This window comes from Crocodylus siamensis, chromosome 1, assembly GCF_052110815.1.
Source record: "Crocodylus siamensis isolate JL-2025a chromosome 1, ASM5211081v1, whole genome shotgun sequence".
NCBI classification, from domain to species: domain Eukaryota; kingdom Metazoa; phylum Chordata; order Crocodylia; family Crocodylidae; genus Crocodylus; species Crocodylus siamensis.
The window spans coordinates 6,911,729-6,935,033 of record NC_143395.1 but is presented as its reverse complement, the minus strand read 5'-3'; the positions used below and the strand labels follow the sequence as shown (position 1 = coordinate 6,935,033).

Here is a 23,305-nt window from a genome sequence, read left to right as displayed (position 1 = left end):
TGCTCATTAACCTCTATTAAACTTACGTGACTATCTCTCAGAAAATCAATCTTCTTTTCTTCTCCTCTCAGAGACTCATCAGATAGGCTGCAGGCGGGGGGTGGGAAAAGAGGGTGAAGTCTGGTCTCCACTGACTTTGATGGCAAACCTCCCATTGACTTTAGTGGGGCCAGGATTTCACCGAGGGTATATAAAATGCTTTAAAATGTTACAGGCACAATGATTACACAAAATAGACGCCACATGTTTTGGGGGAAAAAAAAAAAGAGAGCATATTTTTGTCATATCCCAAGCAGCATTTACCTGTAGCATATACTTGGCAAAGGATCTGATATATGAACTGAATAAATAAGAAATATAGTCTCCATTTCCACACATCACAATTCATAAAGGCTATCAATGGACAAAAGTGAACTTAAAAAAAAGAAAGACGGTACTAGCATTTCCTTTGAGGAGCCGTTAAGGAACTTGAATACATCAGAATCACTGTTACAACCTGTGAACGTGAAAATGATCTAATGAGGCAGGTCCCGACTAAGCCGATATATGGAAAACCTTTGACTTTCACTTGAAAGGCAAAATTTTCAAAAAGCCCCAGCCCCGCACAGAGACAGAGCTTAACAAACACCAAGCTAGAAAACAAAGGGGCAGGGGGGAAATCTTAACCCTAAATGCAACTATAAAGTGCTGCTCCAACTCCAGGCAGCTGATTAATTTCCAACACCTGTTATGCATTCGTTAATGCGGATGGGGCCCTGGGAAGTATTATAAACCATTTCAATTCACTCATCCAGAAAATTGTTTAGAGAGAGAGAGAAAAGGCTACCCAGGGATTAGCAAGACAAGAATGAGGCCACTCCATGCACTGCTCCTCATCTTTTATTGACTGTTTTCAAGTCACAATTCAGCAAAACAATTAAGCACAAGCTTAATAGCATCTCCTGGGGCAGGCAGAGGAACTTCAGCATCGCTTTGGCAAGTCTCTTAGTCTGGACCTGACTGAATATTGTTTTACTCATATGCTTAAATTTTAAGCATATGCTTCAGTGCTTTCCTAAACTGGGGCCTGAGGCTACTCTCCCATTACCATTCCTTTGAGTTTTGTCACTGGCCAGTGTGAGCAGGATCAGACATGAAGTTGTTCGTTAACCCATCTGCAAGTCACGGTGTTGGAGTGATGGAAGGGACAAATCTGGAATCGGTTATGGGGACCAGAAGGCTCTTTTGCTTTTACACAGGTGAGTATCTGGTTGTTTTTCAGCCAGTGTTTTACAGTGCAGGAACATGGGTGGTGGGGTGCAGGGGACTATGCTATACATACTGCACTTTTTAAAGTCTGGTTGGAATACAGGCATTACTTTGGGTTCACGGCCTGGAGGATATGTCCAAGAAGGGATTTCAGAGAAGCATGGGAGTCAGATATAGACCAGACCAGACCACCTTCTTTGGCAACTTTGCTATGAGTAAAGCCAGGACAGAGTTCTGACAGTAGTGCATGTTACTGCTGGATGGCTAGTGTCTACAAATGTTCAAATCTGGATTTTGATGCCTAGCAGTTGGAAACTAATGTCCAGGCACTTAACTGAAAGCAGCCATGTCTTCCAAGGTGCTGAACCTCCACGGCTATTACAGGTGACGTGAGGTGTCCAAACAAGGATGGCAGTGGCTGACAACAGATATCCACACTTCAGTGTTCTGGCCTGTGAGTCCTAAGGTTTCATGGCCAGCTGCTACATTTGATCATCACTTGAGATATGTCAAAAAGATTGAAACTGTGAGATTGAATTCACCATTCAGTTCGGGGGGGGGGGGGAGGATTTTCCAACTTCCCACAACTGGGAGTTTGAGGCGCAGGCATCCAATGGAGCCTGAACACCTTGGGAAAATCTTCCTCTTTACCTTAGTTCTGGAGTATGTGGGATTTTAATATATGCAGGACATGGAGCACAGCCTCAGCTGATACCATTCTTGTCAGTACCAACTTTACCAGGTGCCTGATCCACAGCCCAAAAGGAACAGCTCCCCTGACATTGAAGCAGGCCCCAGTTGAGGGAGGATCCAGTGCATCCGACTCCAGGAAGAGGAAAGAAAACCTTTGGTGAAATTCATTAAAGGGCCTGCAGGTATGTTCTGAAGAACTAAGTGGAAGCTAAAAAAAATTCAGAGAGAGAAACTTAATACTTAAAATAATTATCTCCGCACAACTATTTGACATGGTGTGTGGCTGGTATATTATAGGAAAAAGTTAAGTTGTTCACACTTGTGCATTATTGCAGAGTCTAGCAGAGAGCAACAAAAGTGATCAGAGGCCTGAAAAGCAGGACTTAGGAGGAAAAGTTGAAAGAGCTAAGCTTGTTTAGTCTGGAGAAGAGACGAGTGGGGGTGGGGAGTTGGAGATTTGATCATAATAGTCTTCAAATACCTTAAGGGCGATTACAGAGTGGATTGGAGATGAGCTTTTCTTTGTGGTCAATAGGGGACAGGGCTAGAAGCAATGGTCTCAACCGGCAGCAAAGGAAACTGAGGCTGGAAATTAGGAAGAACTTCCGGACTACAAAGGTGGTCCAGCACTAGAACAGGCTACCTAGAGGAGTTGTGGAAATCACCCTCCCTGGAAATTTTCAGGGGCAGGTTAGACAGACACTTGGGTGAGGTGGATGATCCTGGTTTGCACAGGGGGCTGGACTAGCTGACCTTGTGAGATCCCTTCCAGCCCTACTTACCTATGATGACTGATTTTTTTGTTTCGTTTCGGGGATGAAATTTGAAAACTGGTTTCCGAGTTCAAAGTTAAAAAATATTGACGTTGAGATTTCTTATGAGTTAAACAAACAGTTTTATACTCCCAGCTAGCACGAAACAGTGTCATACAATAAATGTATAACTTCTCTCCTTAAGTGAAGTGAGGAACTCATCGCAACTCTACTTAAGTTTCATTATTGATGCCTTTTTCCACATAGAAAGCTTATTGTGATGTTGCTTTCAAAATGCAGTAACTTCTAGTATTCACTGCAACCGGTGCAAGAATTTCAGAGGAAAAAAAATTATTTTTCTGAACAACTCTGTCCCTCTAACTTTCCACTGTAGAGCGTGCTGAGCTGGAAGGTTTGAATACCTGCCTTACACTGAAACTGTTGAGCAGCAATGCAAGAAACCTCAAAGACTGTTGCAGTGCTCAACAAGAAACGGAAGAAACCCAATTGTGGTAGTGGTAAACCTATGAGGGTTTTCTGTTAAAATCTCTAGCTACTATCCAACCACAAGAACTGTCAGATACCTCCCATGATACACATTAGAAGATTTTCTTTCCCTACATACAGCAAAGCTAAAATAGCCAGGATGCAAGAAGATTGATCCTTAAAGACATTTCCTCTGATTTAGTTACAAGCCAAACAGCATAATAAAAAAAAAAAAAAGTGTTATAGAAAAACTGGTGTGCATTAATATAAATACCTCACCCCTTGTTTCTGTTGGTGAAAAAGGGAAAGACTCAAATGGCTGCCAGGCAATCAGGTCCTAGCAAAGACAGCAGAGTTCAGGCCTCAGGAATCAATGAAAGTGATGGCCATAGCACATAGGGAAACAGAAAATCTGCACATTTAATAAACTTCCTGTTTCTTTCCAGGGTCCTCTACATCATGACCCACAGTACAGCCCATGCTTTGGTATAAACTCACATGCATTAGCACACTGACTTTGCAAGGTATTGAACATCAGGACTGTTTGCTTCTTCTCCCCTCTGGTATGTATTCCACAAAACAACTGTCCAGAAATGGAGAAGAACAAGCAGCAGAAGGGGATAGAAGCTGTTTTTCTAGGGTTTTGGAGAAATGTGAAGGTACTGTTGGAAAAACAAAACATGAAAACAGTCTTCTGCAACAGATCTCTGGCAGATATGTACGAATTTAAGGAATTACTTTGGAATAAATGTCTCGCCTATCTCATAATAAAACCTGAGCCGCTAACATTTAATATTAGCCCAAACAAAACCAGAAATTGAGTTAGGGCAGGATTCTTAAAATGGTGGACGGCAGGGTAGATTTGACCTTAAGGACCAACTAAATCAGAGATACATAAGCTGTTGTAAGCAGCAGCTCACTTAATCAGCCCTCTTGAAAGCTTATGCATCTAGTCTATACCAGTGGTTCTCAACCTGTGGCCCGCATACGGCTCAATCGGCACACTGCTGCAGCCCACGTGACATCCTGTTAAATGAATACATAGGAAGTAAGTTGTGTGGGTGCAGCCCACATAACACATTGAGAGCTGCAAGTGTAGCCCATTATGGCAAATAGGTTGAGAACCACTGGTTTATACGGTGCAAATCTACTCTGCCTTCAACCTGACTTTAGACTAACACAGCTGACGCCTTAGTTCTGCAAAATGCTTCAGCGATTTAGGAAACAGGCCCACTTGAAGGTGTTGTACTTCCAATTTAGGGAAGTCTCGAGGTGAGGAGTAGTCCAAACCAGCAAGTCAGTTCTGGGTTAAGCTTCTAAAAGATAGTTATAACTTCCAGCCCGAGGGGACTAAGGTGGCTTTAAGCAAGTTTCACACTTTGTAGTTCCAGGCTGCTCAAGAGACCTAAAAAGCTCCCAGCATAATTTTGCCATGGGAGGTTACCCTGCCCAGGACCACCAGAGCTGTGGCCTGTTCTTGATGCATCTTCCTGCCACCATCACACCTTCTTGTGAGATCCTTGCAGGACAGGCTGTAGCTGCCTTCCTCAGTTCCTGGGCCAGGGGAAATTCTCTCTCAGATGGATCTACCCCTCCCTTAAGCTGCTGCAGCCTTTTTAATCCAGTGCAAAGGAGTCAAGCCCAGGTGAGGTTCTGCAAGTTTAGCGACGGGAATATCTCTGAGCATTTTCGAAATTCCCACTGTGTTGGCCTAACTGCTCCCACTCACTCAGTGGCAAAATCCCCACTGCTACCTGTGTAATAAAAGCAGCTAGGTCAATCCTGAGTGCTTCCAAAAAATCTATTTTCCACCTTAGTGGAAGAGGTGAAGTTAATCTGCAGTAAGATTAACCTCCTTAGTCTATTCACATTCCAAAATGATCACACTGGACAGTCAGCTGCTAAAAGAGGAGTCTGCAGTGATAAAAGAACTGAAATGCTTTAGCTGTATTTATGTCCTGATTATATCTCATTCCCCTTACAGATAATAGCTTCTGAATTTTTTAATAGTCAAAAAAGAGAGACCAAGGGCATAAGAGAGACTTTTTTTTTAAAAAGATTCCCTTCCCGATAAGCAACACGAGATGTTTCTTTTTATAGATATCTTTACATTCCAGGTTTATTCAAGAAACATTACTTACAGGCACACACACTGCAGGTTTATGTTCCGTAGATCTTAAAAATGGTAAAACACTGGGAGAATGAATCAGTAATAACCCTAGCAAACAATGACAGTGAGGCTAAAAAAAAAAAAAAAAGAGCGATTTCTTCTTGTAATATCAAAGTCCTGGATGTTTAAATCCAAAAATCTTTAATATTGAACTAAACCATTTACACCTAGAGCATTTGGTACAATGAGAGTCCATTAAAAAAGCCCCCACAACACAAGATGCGTAGAGCAGCAATTTACCTATACTTGATTTCTGTGACATGGATGGCAAGACATAGAAGTATCTGTACACCTGAAAAACGTCACATTGATGGACAAAGGAATCTTGTGCTTCAGTATTTTGATTGGAAAGTTTCTTTATCCAGCATGAAGTCTGCAAATCTCTGCTGGAGCTCCTTCTCTCGCTCCTGCTGGCGCTGCACATCTTCCTTTAGACACTAATACGGAAACAGAACGAATGACTGGTCAGTTCTCCCCCAAGTTGCACTAGCATAACCTGGACTAACTTGCGCTACATTTGGTGCCCTGGAGAGTCGAGATCAACGGCTGGGATAGAAGAACTATTGGGTTTGTTTGGAGAGACAGGAACTGCTGTGCTGGATCAGAGCCAGGGACCTGTAGATCCAGGATCCTGTTACCAACAATGATCAGCACTAGATGTTTCACAGGAAGGTGCTGGAAATTCCTGCTAGTCAGATGTGGGATGCTCTCCCTGCTTCATTAGGTCACATCCTAATTCCTACCTGGATTCATTTAAGAACTCAATCATGACTGTATTATCCAATCTCTTTCTGAGTCCTGCTAAAGTTTTGCACTATGAATTCTACAGTTCAGTGAATGAATTCTGCAATTCAACAATGAGTTGTATAGAGAAAACTTTCCTTCTATGAGTTTCGCAACTGTTAGTGAAATTAAATCATACGATAGCCTGTTCTCATTCTAGTTCACACGGCTCAAAAACATCTCCCGAATACTGACTCCTACGTACTAAACTACCTCCTCTGCATGTATATGGCATCCATTCATCAGCGAGTGATGATGGATACTGGAGTTATTCTACTGGCTGGTGGTGCATTTTCTCTTGTGGCTGTAAAGACCCATATTAGACTAACAGGTCCTGCCATAATGGTCACAGATGTACATGGCATTAGGGGCTACTGTACCGACCGGCTGTTTCCTTCACTCACAGCATTTTTTGTCACGATGTTGGACTGCATCTATCTATCCTAGATAATGGCGAGAACGTCTAATGGTCACCACGTCCTATAAGGCTGAGTAAACATTAGCCCACAATGACACTGGAGCTGCTCCAAACTGTAGGGATTGTCAGTGACTAAAACTTAATTAGCAGGAGCACCAAGGTCCAGAGCAGAGCCATTCAAGAAGAGGAAGGAGTCTAGCCACTCAAGCATGACAGTAAGTCATGCTAGCAACAGTTTCCTTCAGACATCAAAATCTGGTTATTTAAGCACCACAGTAAAAAAGGGGGTATTTCTGATGATGGGACATGACCTGTTTAAATAAATCAATGATGCATTTGAGACTTCAAGACCACACAGTCTGCAGATTTTGGACAAAACAATTTGGAAAGGCTGCAGAAAGCTTGCAGCTTGTTGAGTAAAGCTTTCTGTTTAGATATGTAAATACATTCAGTGATCGGAAATGGTCTTAAATAGGCCCACTGACAATGCTTAACAAAACTGGGGGCAATTAGAGAATGATCTGTAGTTTAGCACCAGCTGTTTAAAGCATGGTACAGAAAAGTAACTCCATACATGAGAGATGTATTGGTGATGATCCACCTTTCTTCCTTCCTAATGACTTCCATATACAGTTGGCTTTGTTGTAAAATCAAAGCAGGGTCTTTCTAATTGTTGACACTGCACACACACAGCTGGGTAGCTGAAAAAAAAAATCAAGCTGTGTTCTTCCTGCTTCATACATCATCTCCTACTATAAAGCATTTGGAAATAAAATCTTAGCTGATTTTTTTTTCTCTAAATACAAGAGGGAGAAGAGAGTATGGCTGTTTTTCTCTTGCTTAATCAGCTCAGAATGCCACAAATCCCAATCCACCATTTTCTTATCCCTCTTTCCCACTTTTCCACAAAAGAAATCAGATAATAAGTTGAAAACTATCAGTTTGGGTCATTTGGTAGATCAGCTTTTGAAGCTAGGCAATGAACCTAGAAGCCAATTTGAAAACAAATCCCCAAAATGAGGCCCCTGCTACACATTACATATATTGCACAATTAGCTGGTTAAATGTGCAATAAGTTTAGGCCACCCACATGTGCAAACTAATTAACACACAATAAAAAATGTCTATCCTGGCTATAAACAGAGAACTAGCTACAAAGTTAGTGCTTGAAAATGCACAACAACTCCGGTTTCTACCCAGCTTTTATCTGACCGTGCAGCAGGCCCCTAAATTAACGCCAGGCTAATTTATTTCGGCTACAATCCAGGGATCAGTAGGACTTTGTCTTTTTAAATGACAATTAAAGCCAAAAGTTCCGGTGCTTTCCAATGGTCCAAGAATATCCTCTTTTCCCAAACTGTCACTGTAACGCTGCTTTTGCCAGACATCCTTTCCTACCGGAAACAATCCTCACCAAATGGTTTTTTTTGTTTTTTTTTTTCCAGTTTCTAGCATTAATTGAAGCAGTTACCTAATTTCTAGTAAGATGTACTAACAGTAAAATACCCATTCTGTCATGGGTTATTCTACAACTTTGCTTGGTATTGAAATGTGACTGTAACCTTAATAAGGCTATACGAAGTTTTAACATTCGGAAAAAGAACACTTATTCTCAGCTGTGTAAACTGCCCAAGCTCCACTGATGTCCACGGAGGTACGACAGTTTACGCCAGCGTTATTTGTTCCAATATACTCTACTAGAAACTACAGATAATGAGGGAACATTTAACCTATGCTAAATCTGTTAGATTACACATACACAAACAAGGACAAGGTGGGCAGGAAAAGCAAAAAAACCAGATTTGCCTGAGCTTTTAATGTTCAGAGGTTCTTGGATGTGACAGTGTGGGGCAACAAAAGGAGAAGCTGTCTTGGGTATTAGGGCTGTGTGAAGCTTTAGTTGCCGATTCGATTTGGTGGAGACTTGGCCTCATTAGGTGGCTAAATCTCTGTATCCGAACAGAATTAGGAGATCCTTTAATCTCTCCAATCAAACCGGAGCCCTCTGAATTGATTCGGAGATATTTGGAAAGATTCAGTGATTTGGATATAGACACAGCTTTAAATGTTTTTTCTACATACCTCAAGGTACCAGGCGTGGCTTGTGAACACTGTGCTGCTGGGGAGGATGGAGCATCCCACAGGAGCGCAGAGCGCACTTTTGGTAGCAGATCCGTAAGTGGATCAGAAGCACTTCTGGGTCTGCTAGGGAGTGCACAGGGGGGCCCCCAGTGCCCCCCTGGCTTAGCAACTGGTGCCCTCCAAGTCTAGGTGGCACCCAGGGTCCCCCCATGGCCAATCACCCAGCCGCCGGGGGTGGGGGGGTAGCAGAAACACGGGGAGGTCCCCTAGTGCACTTGGCAGCAGACCCAGAAATGGACCAGAAATACTTCTGGTCTACTTCCAGGTTGGCTACTAAGCATGTGTGCATGTGGGGATGTCTCCCACACTCCTGTGCGACGTTCCATTCTCCCCAGCACTGTGGCATTGACGAGCTGTGCCTGGTACCTCAAGGTACGTAGATAACACAGTTAAAGCTGTGTCTATGGCTGAATCGCTGATTCTCCAAACTGGCATCAAATCTTCAGATTCGGATGAATCGAATCGGGGACAGTGATCTGAACTGATTTGGACCGAATCCGAATCTGCCCCGTTTCGCACACCCCTATTAGGTAAGGCTAAGAACTTGATACTAATTTTTAAAAATACATCATGCAAAAAGTGAACACAGCTGAGTGGGAGCAATTGGATCCTGAGCAGCATCAACACATTTCCCCTTAGCCCCTGCAACTCTTCTCTCTCAGCCCATTAAAATGGCCTTTGGAAACTTACCTCCAATCTCCTGGGAATAGCAGCATCTTCATGCTTCTTTAGTTCTTCAAAGGTGCGAAGCTCTAGGTGAGCCTGTTCAATCTGGTCCCACAAATCATTTAATTGTTTGATGAGACCCATTGCCCGAGACTGGTAACCACCAAGCAAAATCTTCAGCTTTTTTTCCATTTTGGCAGCCCTCTTGGCTTCTGTCGTCATATGACCTCTATTTATCTGGAGAAAGGAAATCAGTGGGTGTATTATTCTTGCTGAATTGTGCTTAATATTTTAAATTTGTATAGTGCTATGCCATAACCTGAAAGATCAGAGGTTACTGGATTAAAACCCCAAAGCAAGTTTCCCCACTTAGAAACACAAGCATCACTGGGCTCCGTTAGTCAGCAATTGTCCAAGCCCCTGTGCTGAATGGGCAACCAAACCACTGCAGGCAAATCATGGCTAGGTACCAATCCCAGCTGCATGACTGGGAGGGAAATCTTCACGCCTATTAAGAGAAAATGGAATATAAGCAGGGACCTACTGACCTTTGATTTTTGCAGAAATCTCCACAAAAAAGCCTGACCCCCGCAAAAAAAAAGTGTAGGGGCCATGAAAAGGTGTGAAATTGGCAGTGAAAAAAAAAAAGAGCTGCAAAAACAGAAAAGGGCAGAAAGCGGTGACATCCTGAAGCATGGGGGAAGAAGATTTCTGTGGTGGAGCGTGGCAGGTGCCCCCCAACACCTATGACTGGCTAAGGGGCCCTGGTAGTTTCACCCCTTCTTGGAGATTGATCATCTGTTAATCTCTGGGAAGGGATGGGACTTCCAGGGCCCCTCAGCCAATCAGAGGCATGAGGGCCCTGCCATATTCTGATGCAATAATAGCGCCCAGCACGATGCTCGAATTGTACAATCAGGGTGTAGCCACCCCAAATTTGGTAGGTCCCTAAATATAAGAGACCAGTAATCTCCTTACTGTTTCATATTTCATCTGCACAGCCAAAGCGTTCAGCTTGCCCTCTGCATTACTAAAAACAAAACAACAAAAGAACCCCCCCCACCCCATAACAAAACCCCCAATGAGGAGCCTTAGAGCAGCTTCCTTAGAAGCATGTGGAAGTGTCAGCAACATTACCCCCACTTTACAGGGAAGTATATTGAAAAATATTATGCTGAAATGCTGTCCAAGGGTCACATAAGAGGTGGGACCAGAAGCCAAACCCAAAGCTCCCAATTAATCAAATATAGTAAATGGGGAAGGAAGCAAGATAAAAGGATGCCAAGACTTCAGAGCAACTTGATCATCTTTTGTGGCATCATCTCGATGAGTACCAACAGTGGTGCGCTAGGTTTAAACTCCTGATGGACTTCTAGCCAGGCCTGTTGCCACAACCCACAACGGCAGGTTTCAATAAGTCCTAATACAGGCTACAAAATCCTGCCTTTGGGGAACAATGCAGGCAGAGAACCAGCCACAGTATGCTAACGTTTTCTAGGGGGAACAAAAGGCATCAGAACCTATCATGTATCCGTATCATGCCAGAGATAGCAGTGAGAGTGAGCCACCTGCTTTTTGGAGCAAATTTAACTAGACAGTCAAAGCTCTGAAGGCTCGTTAATAGCTATTCCAATCTAACAATATCAAAGAAATCCTTTAATGTTGAATCAAGTCAACTAGTAGCACTGGGAAATCTCTCTGAACAAAATCTGGGAGAGGTGTAGCATTTCACGTCTCTTCTTATGGACATATGGATTTACTTGTTGTTTTAGGCTCTTTCATGGAAAACATCTTTTTTGCAAAGAGCATTGTACAAAAGATGCCAACTTCAATAAAGGGTGAAAGCCAAGGGCCTCAGAGGTTAGCTTCCCAGTATAAGGTGCATTAGACAGTGCAAGAGATGGGAGTAAAAGCTGCTTTAAATCAAGTAAATCACAAATATACACCTCAAAACAATAGCAGCGATGAGTCATTCAGGGGCTGATTTTTTTTAAAATCATAAGCTATGTTGGTAAATGTTATATTTACCAAGCATAAGAGCATTAAAACTGATTATCCAAAATAAAGATAATATTCACTGCTTTGTGCCAAGTTAATCCTGTGATCAGCCAATGCATTTTATTATCTAGGAAGATTATGCATAAGGAGATGGGTAAGGGACAGAGAGGAAATGATTTTTCTCAAGTATTCTATACAGTGTCAAATATAACCAGACACCAATATCTACACAAACTAATCATCACCACTGTGGTCACATGAGCCAGGTTTGCACAAAGCTGCAATTTTCCTCAACTCCTGCACTGCCCCAGTTTATTTATATGCTTTATTCTGGAACTAAGTTTGTGACTGAGATGGAGCAAGTCACATTACCAGCTTATGAGCTTATTTAAAACACAGTGTTAATAAGAGGCATGTTACAAAGCAGTGATTCCTGAAGCATGGCCCATGAGCAACTTGTGGCCCATGAAGCATTTCTATGCAGCCTACAAAGGGACTTTTTATGGGCGGCTATTCTCGGCAGAGCTAGCCGATTGGTGAGGCTGTAGCCCTCAACTGCTTGGCAGTACCTGACCTTTGCAGCAGACCTACGATTCTTCTTACTGGAACTGGTATACATGAGACATGTAAGAGCTGCTGAACACTGCTAATTCGTTTTGTGATGTGGCCACCTGAAGCCTGTCCCACCCATCAGCAGGCCCCACCACGAATGAAACTTTGGGGACCCTTGCTACAGAGTCACAAGAGGACTCTAAGGGTGGGAAACTGCTAAAGGTAGGGGGAGACACGAGTGTTTTTGCTATCTGGCTTGCTGATCAACGATTAAACTGAACTGGATGGCTACAGTTTTCAAGGAGTGTTTGTGATGCACCTTTAAGTGATTCCAGGGTCCCTACAATGTAGTTTTCCTTTTCAACATCTGTATAAATCTGAATAAAATAGAAAGGTTCAGGGTTCATGAGGTTACTTGCTGATGCAAAGCTAGGAAGGCTTTGAACATCCATGTGGTTAATATTGTTACTCCATCAACCAATGCAGCAATGTGGTAAAATGGGTCATTTTTCTGATTGCCATTATTATTTATACATTTCTAAAGACGCTTTTCATTTTAGCTCAAATACCATGTGATGGCAGCATAGGCAAGTAGACTGACGGGCTCTGACATACATTTGATCTCAGCCAAAAGGCCAAATTCTACTTATACCGAAGAAGAACAGTATTATTAGGGGTTATATCTCCATTTTATGGATACAGTAAATGGGACAAAGAGACCATGAGAGTGCACAGTGTAAATCAGAAGTCCCTGGCATGGTCCCATAGTACTGGGTACAGGCTGGCTCCAAACAAACATTTACCCAAAGGGCCCTGACACTTGAGAGGTGCTGAAGGTGCCAGAGGTCCAAATTCAGGGCACAAAATAAAACTGGATTCTGATGAGATTCATATTAAAATATAATTCACCGAGTGAGTCATCATCCAATGGTCTAAGACCTCCAAAAGGTCAGAGGGGAATTTAAAGGCTCTCTATCGATCTGGATGTAGATTCTTATTCATATGTATATATACATACTTAAGCTGATTTTGTTTGTGTAGCCCTAGCTCTTCTACTCTGTTCCTTCCCTAGTTAAAAGATGCTCCACTACCATAATATAACAATGTCTCCTATGGCTAAACCACCCTCCCAAACCTGAGACAGAAGTAATATCCTTTTTCCTCTTCCTTTCCTGGAGAGAGAAACATGCCTCCTCCACAAACTAGAAGGCTCTGGGACCCCGTAGGAAGGTCAAAGGGCGGTCTCAACATTCGTAACAAATACTGCTTATTAAAAATTGCTGACTGCTGCATTAATGCCAACAACTGCATATAACTTTAGTTCAAGCTTTGTAAAATTTTAAGGCTCAAATGCCAGGCTAAAATTCCAGGCAGTTATGGAGAGGTATGTTTAAACACTAGTATGCATTCTTTACCTAAAATTGAGAAATAGATTTCAGTAAAGTCTGACAACTGATTCTCCCCTGAACTATCAGGAAAATTACAGATGTTTGGAGGACTTCTTTGCAAAGTGAGTTGTTTCCAGGTACATCTGCAAATTGGGCAGGAACTGTTCTCTCTCAATTCTCATGTTTTTTCCTACATATGGGCAGTGCTTTTTTCATTGTAAGCTAAAGCAAGGATGCTCTCAGGGATATCATCACTTGCAATCCTGAAAACAACAGCACACATCTTTTTCCACTACTGCAAGATCTACTAGTAAGATACAGGTGAAGAACTAAGCAGGAGGGCATGGGGGGGAGAGGCAACTGCTATATAGCCTGAAAAGGCCGCAGTCGAGGGGAGACAACTTTCTTAATATTCTGGGTACTCAGGCTATCACCACAAAGCTCTACCAACATGAAGCAGCTTATGTTCAACACTTCCAGATGGTGGAACATGAGTCAGGAGCGAGTCAAACTGTCCCACGTAGCTGGGGTCTGCCTGTTGCTGCAAGCTCAGGAGTTTTGTCTGAACATACTTTGAAGGGACCCATTTCCATGCCAAGGAGCACAGGGCTGAAAACAGCCTCCTGGGCCACTGAATTTCGTCCCCCACATTTGCAGGCGATCGTTTACACAAAGATTCCTAAAAAACGTCACTTCAAATGCCCACATGCTACAGCTATAGCACACAAAATCAGAAGCACTGAAAACTCCCAAATCCATGCCATAGGCAAGGGGCAGGGGAAACAAAGACAATGGGAGAGAAATAATTAGATAATATGTGCAGGTCTCAGACAGAGGACTCTGACCAGTGTTTCAAAGGAAAGCCCCTTCCCCACAAACTCCTTTGCTATTGTGATCTGGGGAGATCTGGCTGAACACAGTCCAACTCGGTGAAGAAGAGTCTTGGGGTTAAGGTACTGGACCTGAACTGGATTTGTTTCCCAGCTCCTCCCTACGCTCCCCAGATGGCTGCCAGCAGATCAACCACTCCATGCCTCAGGTTTTTTATCATCTTTCCTGCCACTCTTCTGTCCATCCTGCAGACTGGAAAGTCTTTGGTGTAGGGCCTATCTGCTACTTCATTGCTGGCAAAATGGTCTCTGAGCTACTGTAATACAAACAATCATGGGATTAAATAGTCTTCCAGGTCAAAACAATGCAGACTTCAATCTTTAAAAGTAGACTGTCTATATTAACACCTGCTTAGCTATTCACCACCACGCCTCAATATGGCTTAATGCATAATTTTGGCACTTTCCTATCACGCTATAGATGACAGTTTCCTAACAGAGCTCAGATGCAAAGGCCGTTAGGAAAACAGGGTGCTGCTCAAGAGTGTCAAAGAAGACCATTAAAAATCACATAACTCTCAAGTGATGTCAAAATTAAGTCTGATTTACTTGGGCATCCTGATTTTTACAGAAAGAAGGAAAAAAAAACAAACATCACTCATAAATCTCCCCTGAAGTGAGCTATGGCTGTATATAACTGCAACCCAGAACTGAAATCAGATCAAATGTGCACATGAGAAAAGGCCAGTCTATGTTTTATGCTCCTATTTAAACCAATAATTAGGAGGGCCGGAGGGTGAACTACTATTTTGCGCTTTAATAAGTGGATTACATCCCACCATTGTCTATTAACACTTGTGACAGGCTATGCCTCCTTGATAGTTTCTCCAAGACTACAACTAATAACTCAAGAACAGTCCCAGTGGAACATGCTGCTCAGTAGAGGGATTATTATGAACAGCCTCCAAGTTTCACAGCACTTTTTGGTAGGACTGAGATTTTAAATCAACTGATACAAGACTTGCAGAAAAGCAAAACAAAACAACAACAATACTTGGAAGTAAACGGTGCCTTACCTGGTATCAGTGAACAAACTTGGGATTCAATTCTTTGAAAATGGTGATCCGATTAATTAAACATTTTATACATTTTATCAGAGGAAAAAGCTGACAGGAGTTAGATGTGACCAAGTAGATTAGTAGTGGTTGTGACTCTAGATCCATATAGATCACAGCTCTTTCTAATGTCCTCTGGTGGAAATTATTTGCTAGAATGGCAGCATATCAATTATCCCTCTCCGCCTTAACAAGAGTTGGAGGCATACCTTAGAAAAGTGCCATTTTGGTGACGGCAATGCTTTAGGTTCTTTTCCTATATTTAACTTTTTTGAAGCTTTTCCCCCTCTTATATTTGAAGTTTCTCAATCTCCTCCCAGTTCAGGCATATCCTACAGGCATCTCTCTCTATGGGCCTTTTCAACTCATGGGGTTCCAGACTTTGCAATTAAAAACCCACAGTAAAGCATCTCTCGAGAGTGGCACAACTCTGACCCCTGGGAGAAATTTCATGGCTCCACTAGCACAAAGTGTACACGCTGTAGCAGATCAGTCTGCCGTACAAACCTAGGAATCAAAGTGTTCTTTCTGACCATGGGCTCATAACTAGCATTTGGAAGAGTTTACTGGTCCCAAATGCAGCGAGTCTTGTATGCCTAAGAAGTATTTCAGTTCCTGGTAAATCAAGGGATGTGCCTCTTTAAACACACAGACTGCTCTAACTTTCATGTGGTGTTGTCATCCCAGAAAATCCTAACCTGACTGTAATGGCCATTAGCCGAAAACAGTAACTGGGGAGTAATACATGCATATTTATGACCTTTGCATTGGATAATCAGGTACTAATGAGGATGAGCTCTACAGAATGACCCTTAGATAAAGCAGCTTTGGGAAACTAGAGGTCTAATTCTTTCAAATGGTCAAAAATGCTCTGTCCTTGTGATAAAAGGTGTCAAGATCATATGGAAATCCCTGTGTATATGTATGTGGTGGTGGGGGGGGGAGAGGGGGGTTACCAAAGAAATACATTTATTTGTCTGTACTTGTATGTTATTAGTACAAGACAGAAGACACAAGAAAAGGTTGAACCTAGGAGCTTTTGAAAAGAGTCAATCCTCAGCATAAAAAAAAAAAAAAAGGCAGAATGGCAGCAAATCCCTACATCAGTAGCAATCTGGGCCTATGCAATGTGCATTCTAGGATACCTGGGAGAGGGCAGGACAGCTGCAATATCCTGCACTAATTAACATTTAGTTCTACTGGTACTAAATGTTAGAGGCGACCTCAGGCCACTGATCATTTTGATTCTTGACAGAGTATAAGTTGATGCTTAGGGGTCAGAGTTTGAACATCCTTTGATGATAAAGAGCTCTGTCAGGGCTAAGTATGATTATCTTGACTTCTAAAGACATGGGTACCCAGTATGAATTGTCCTTTTAACTTTGTAAGCAAAGTTTACAAAAACAATACTCAAGGCAACAGCAATGGTTGAAAACTGAACAAAGTTGACTCAACACAGCACCTCTCAAACATTAAAGCCTATAAGAATGTCAGCCCTTAATCAGGCAGCAGCATGACCCAACAGGCTAAATATGTAAATTGAGAACATCTACATTCCTGGGATGGCCAGTGGTAGGCGACACGACTTCCTCTCCGACCTCTCTGTGCCCCCAGCTGTTTTACGGCACCTAAGTAATACTTCCCACACAAGGATCTCAATAAGTGAAATGTTCATATACTGTGTGGCATGTTCAAAAGCACTCTGAAATTAGTGGGCATTTGTACCATTTGCGCCACAGTACTGGGAGCTTTTAAAAGTGCCCAACGCTGTGGCGCATGCAGTTGTATAAGTGGCGAGACATGCATCAGCGCTGAGAATGTGGCAGCGGCGCACTTTTGAACGAAACACATCCAAGGTGATTTAGTTCAAAAGCGCACGGCCGCCATTTTCTGCAAGCTGATGTGCATTTCGCCACTTATACAACTGCATGTGACACCGTGCAGTGCGCGCCAGCTCATATGCGGAGCAGACTCAATTAACCAAGTCTGCTCTGCCATGCCGGATCTCTGGCACACTGGAGCACAAAAATGTATGTGTATAAATGAAACATATTTCTAGCCAGTTTCCAAAACTTGCTTGACTAGCAGTTTGTGAAAAAATACCGGTAAAGTCTTAAGAGAGCTGCTTCTTTTGAAACAGAACCGGATTTGCCTCTCCCTGGGTACACTCCTTGCCCCCAAACTGATCTGGGCTCTCATGGATCTGCACAGACCACAGCAGGATGGTGGCACAAAGAGCTGATGACTGCAAGGCTTTGGCTTTGAGGGAATGACAAGAATACATCTCAAATCTTCAACTTCAGCTGGAGTCTGGTGGGCAACTGAGAAACTTTCCAGGCTTGTAATATGCGAGGAGACAGAGCTCCAGAAGCATCCAGCATTCAAGACTTCAGCCATTCAAATGGTGAACAGGAAGGACTGTTGCCTTTGTTGTGTTATAGAGAGAAGCAATAAGAGTACCGGTTCTGTAGCCACTTCCTGGCCATGCTTTAGGAACATAAACCTGAACAGCAGGCCTGGGAGGTAGGCACAATGCCCATTTTAATAGCTGAGGAACTGACATAAAAAGAGGTTAAACCTTCTCAAAGCTGGGTATTGAACCCTTGGGGATCTCAGGACTCTGGACCCAAGACTCTGCCCTGCCAAGACATTTCCCCGTTGTGGGTAAAAACGATTCTTGGCAGCAGAATCTCTTCTTTTGACCTTTTCAGCACTCCCCAATCCACACGTGGTGATGGTGGCAGCTTCATTCCTAGCAAATGCTTCCAGTTTCTAAACATAAGAGAATGCTGCCCATTCAGCGCTGGTTCTGCTTTTCTGACAGCAGTTTCCATTACAGGTACAGATGGTTCCTTTGGGATTTGCCTGACACTTGTGTAGCCCACAAGAGCCTAGGAAGGAATGTGTCTATCATGCTAAGTGTCCATGGGATGATGGATTACATATAAATGGAAATTCTGCCAATTCAGCTTTACTGGGTCCTACAGGTAACTGAGTGTTTAGATTATAAACATTTGGCAGCAGAGACCTTTGATGAATTTGTGTCTTGATGTGAGATTTTTCTGCTCCTAACTATGCCTGTTCTCAGTGAAACGAACAGGAGAAACACCTTCCCCCCCTCTTTTTTTAAAGCCAAGCACAGTCAGCCCGAAGGAAACTGTGGATGCAGATAGCATAACCAGGTTTGAAAGGGATTAGAAATTCATGGAGACAGGTCCACTGGGAAATCTTAAACAGAAATGTCAGGGTGTATTGTTTGGCATCAGTTAACCCAGGGGTGACCAACCTGTGCCACAGGTGTCAAAAATAGATCGGACAACTGATGTGCTAACATTCGCACTCATCCTCCTGTCTGCAGACCCTGCAGCTGGCTCCTAGTTCCCCACTCCTGTGAGGTTGGGCGGGGTTGGTAAAGATTGGGGAGGGGTCCACCAGCACAGTGGCAGATAGATAGGGCAAGAAGCAGAAAGCAAAGCAGCAAAATGAGCAGGGTGCACAGAGCTGGGAGCAGAAAAAGGAGCAGCAGATCAGGAAGGGGAAGGAGATCAGAGTGGCACCTAAGGACGGTGCAGGGCTAATTTGTGGTATACTTAACAAAAAGGTTTGCTTCTACTGGGTTAACCAATGATGGCTGATGCCAGGAAAGGTATGACAAGGAATGGATGACTCCAGATATACCTTATTCATAAACTCTTCCTTTAAGCATGGAGCTGTGTTGTTTGGCCCACAAAGTTCCCCAAAGGGGCCAGAAATTTGGAGGTGGGGGGAGTGGGGAAGGGACCCACAGCTGAAATCTTGGGTATGGGATCCTGTTGGGGGAGGGTAGAGAGGAGGAGATGAGTGATGGCTGTATTAAGACCTGCGACTGATGCCACTCACCCTGCCACCACCTTGTCCAGATCTAGCCTGCCAGACAGGGTGGAGATGGACACCCCTGCTCTAAACCATCTAATACTTGCCACACTTGGAGACAATACGCTGGGCTAGATACGCTGGGCTAGATGGACGATGCGTCTGATTTAGTACGCACTTTTTATGTTCTTAATCTTTTCCTCTCTAGGCAACTCTATATTTATCACAGTGGAAGTTAAGTTACAAAGAAATTTAACCTCACCATGTTGCTAGTTGTCACCACGCTGATTTCTCAGTTATTCCATCTGAAAACTTTCTTGAAGTTTTAAACTTTAGAGAAGGTAAAAACTGTCTCCAGGAAAACCTGGGGCAGCACTGAACGTACAGTGCAACCCACAGACAGACTCTGGCTTCCCACAAAGTTAATTCAGGTGAACTCAGCTGTGTAGAGGAACAAAAACCACTCTTCTGGTCTGGAAAGCTTGTTTGCCTTGTTCATTACTATAAAGCAGCAACCAATACAGCCTGAGTGCCCTGCGCTTACACAGCATGGGTTATTTGCAAATCTGACTACGCGGAATGGGTAACTCATTTACTGGGCTTTGTGTATACAATGTAACTAGAGTTTCCTCCCCCACAGACTCTGAATAATGTTTATAATTTAGCAATCAACTGAAATGACAACATATCTGCCACAATGGAAATACAACATTTGTGTTCCAAGCCTACGCTGCTTTGTCTTTGAAGAGAGGGTTCATACTGCCTGCAGAAAGTTATGGAGATCCAAATACAGCTGACTTGCTCAAAAGATGATGCTACCATCTCACATTTTAGCTAACGTGACACTTTCCTGCTCCAGAATCCTACAAACCCGAGATGTAAGGGGTTAGAAATATTATCTTCTGGGGGAAGGAATATGATATTTTGTTCGGAGTACATCAGCCAAGGTGCTAGGAACCTCTTTTGATATTACACTGAGACCAGATGCCTTTCAGCTTAGTCTTAATCATCTCTAGAGGAAGGGTAACCTCATGAGGAAGAGACATAAGGCTGAGAGTTGGAAAACTCAGAGCTTTGCTTTGCTCTTCCCACATGGCCCAGGTCTATTAATCTGTGTGTTACATATGGGGAAAACTGAGGTACACAAAGATGGGGCTATTCATCTCAACAAGGTGTTGAGAAGATAATTCAGGAATGCTTTTCAAATGCTCTTAAGGTCCACAAACTAAAGTTGCAGACACAGAAGTGCAAAGTGATAACTGAAAGAAAAAACAGGTTTACACATTAGAACCGTTGTCATCATGCATTTTTTTCTGCATTTTTCATCATTGCTAATTATGCCTCGATAAAGATATCTTGCTCAACAGCAGCTCTTTATGATCAGTAATGGCATAAACTGTTTGTGATATCACACTCTCTCTTACAGAAGTAAACATTATATTAAAAAACCCCAACACTGCTGTCACTAAATCAGTCTATACAAAAAACCCCTTTGTCCATGCCATAAATCTACCTGGTAATCTCTGAGCAGTGAAAACAGTGCTAGGAATCACTGGGCTTTATCACATTAAAACTGTGGTGTATTAACAGTACCATACAGAAAAATTACAGTGATGATCTAGCGTACAGCTGCCTCTAGGCAGTGTTGTTAAGCCTAAATTATTCTTTGCACTAGATTTTAGTGCAGTTTGAGGGTTTAATGACATCCCAGAACGCCGACCAATTTTGGATCTTGCTGCTAGCAAACTCAAACCACCTGCAATTCCTACTCATCTCAGAGAAAGTGCAAGCCAGTATCTTAGTTTGTTATTGGCGGGGCTAATACTACCTGCCTATCCCATTATAAGACCATGATTTCACTTGCTCATAAAACTATGCTAAACTTTAACCATTTGGGGTACAATTCTCTGCGCTGTATGTTGGTCTTAAGAAGACCAACACAGCCAGCTATTTCTGAGACAAAGATTGTGAAAAGACATCCTTTTAACTCTAGTAAAAAAAAAAAGAAAAAAAAATTCTGATGACCTTTCTCTGAAAAGCTCTAGCACTCCATGTGAAACACCACAAGCTTGAAATTTATCTGGAGATGGTTTATGGGTCTAGGATGGGCTGCCTGCTGTCCTTTGACCTAAATATAAATGATTTTAAAAAACCCGAAGAACAAAAACCTAACAGTTCACACACCTGCTTAGTTGAAACCTCAATCCTAACAGCTAAATTCCCCCCATATTCCATCTGCATTGAACGTTGTTCAGCCCTACACTGAGCCAGGGCTCCCTCTGCAACTGCAGCTCTTGGATCAGACCATTAGGGCAGCACAAACTGCAACTACATGATCAGAGCTGGTCAGGGACCACTGCAATCAGCAGCCATAGAACTGACTTGCAATTATCAATTTCCCAGCTGCTATTTTTATAGTGATTTGGAAAGAGTATGAGCCAAGGTAAACCTTGCCTCTCTGGGATGCTGCAACCCCTGTTGGGTGTCTCTTGGTTAGCTGAACTAAGAGTAGAGAAACTCTCTCTCCTTGTGCTATTACTGTCTCTCCTGCTGGGCCAAGCCAGCACAAAAGAGGAAACTCCTGGATTCAAATACTTAGAGACCAGAGTCAGACCTTGGCAGTGATAGTAGGGGGACAGGGGGTTAAAAATGGATTAGGATAACAAATCAGAGAACCAAGAAGTAGGGAACTGAGCTGTGCAGAGATTCTTAATTAAGAAAACTTCAGCTGGAAGCCAGTAGATAGAAGGAGATGCTAAGGAGGACAGATACTGGTTTGACAAAGAGACTAGCACAAGAAACTGGAGGTGCACATGGAAAGATTTTAAATGAGGACCCTGGGGACTAGAAGCCAGTGAGGATGGGGAACCATGAGGCAGGTAAACTGAAAGCAGCTGGGTCAAAGGACTGGGGATAAGAGGATTCAGAAAGAAACTTGAGCTTTCTAGGCGAGGAGGTTGGGACTACAATGAGCAGCCTCAAACATACAGGTTAGGGCTGTCTAAGGAACGACAATGGGACTCCAATGAAGAACCAGGAATGGGGGGAAAACAGAATAAGGAAAGACTGAAGAAGACAAGACATCTGGAGAAGTGGACATACCAAATGCACAGCCACAAGAGCACGCTATTCTCCAGAGCCAGAAATTACATCCACGGTTATGGGGTCTCACCATTCCTCTGCTCCTTATATAGATGTAAAAACCCATGGGCACCATGCATGTCTCTCAGCTGGTCCACAGAGGATAACAGCTTACTACTGCCAGCAGTTACGTTGTTAACTCAAGAGGCAAAGATCAGCATTGTGGACCAAGAAGTTTCATTGCTGCTGATAACCCACGCGAGTGCTAACATTTTTGGTTGGGTTTTTATTAAAATCTACAAATCCACACACATAAGGATGTGAAGCCAAGTACTCAAAAATAAAAATGCCAAAATGAATTAATGCTGTCCCTTTGCGCACATTCATTTATGATAGTCTTTAATGACATGACAACATCCTATTTTTCCAGCAGATGCTACATGGGTCAGACCCTGCTAAGAGGATGATACGGGGCTGTACAAGGAAGAAGGCAGCTGTCCGTAGGACTCCCTCCTTCTTCTGTTGTATAAGCTGGAAGGCATGAGGCAAAGGCCATAGATAAAGGAAGGGCTGGGGTTAAGACAGCTGAAGAATCAGCTTTTATCCTTATTTCTGTTGTAGAACTCCTACATGATGCCACTTGCTCTGTAAGTTGTCATTACTAGTATGTGTCTTATTTCCTGAGTGTTTGAGATCCTGGAGCATGATTTGCAGAAGCGGCATGCACTCACAGGTGCAACGGATATCAATGGGAGCTGGCTTTGAACACATATAATGCTGTATACAATTGTGTACTCTGAAAGAAGGTCGGATGCTGGTCAGCTCAAACTATGAACCCAAAATTAGTGGACAACTTTGACTGTAGCCTGTGCTTTAGCTCCTTACCTGTCAAACAGTGTATTGGGGGGGTGGGAGGGACCTCTTTATTACAGTGGTGTTGTAAATACAAGATCCATCAATGTCTATGAAACCTTTAGAGACTACAGTGGTGAGCACCACAAAAACGCCTAAGGAAATGACTAATTCTATCTTTAGAACAGGTTTTGTTCAGCATGCAGTAAATAAAGCATCAGGTCACAGACTGAAAAGTGAAAACTACGGGAGCCCAATCCATAATGTGTACTGAATGGG

The 23,305-nt window shown here is 42.9% G+C and overlaps 1 protein-coding gene across 1 annotated transcript in view; it reads right to left on the bottom strand.

The window, feature by feature from the left end:
- Positions 1 to 859: 859 nt before the first annotated feature.
- The window catches only part of CDC5L (cell division cycle 5 like), a 50,117-nt gene continuing 27,671 nt past the window's right edge, over positions 860 to 23,305 (bottom strand). Inside the window, exons 15-16 of the mRNA XM_090030913.1 lie at positions 9,383 to 9,595; positions 860 to 5,786 (exon numbers count right to left, since the gene is read on the bottom strand). Of these exons, the coding sequence (XP_089887039.1) occupies positions 5,682 to 5,786; positions 9,383 to 9,595 (318 nt within the window). The 3' untranslated portion in view covers positions 860 to 5,681. The remainder of the gene's footprint in view (positions 5,787 to 9,382; positions 9,596 to 23,305) is intronic.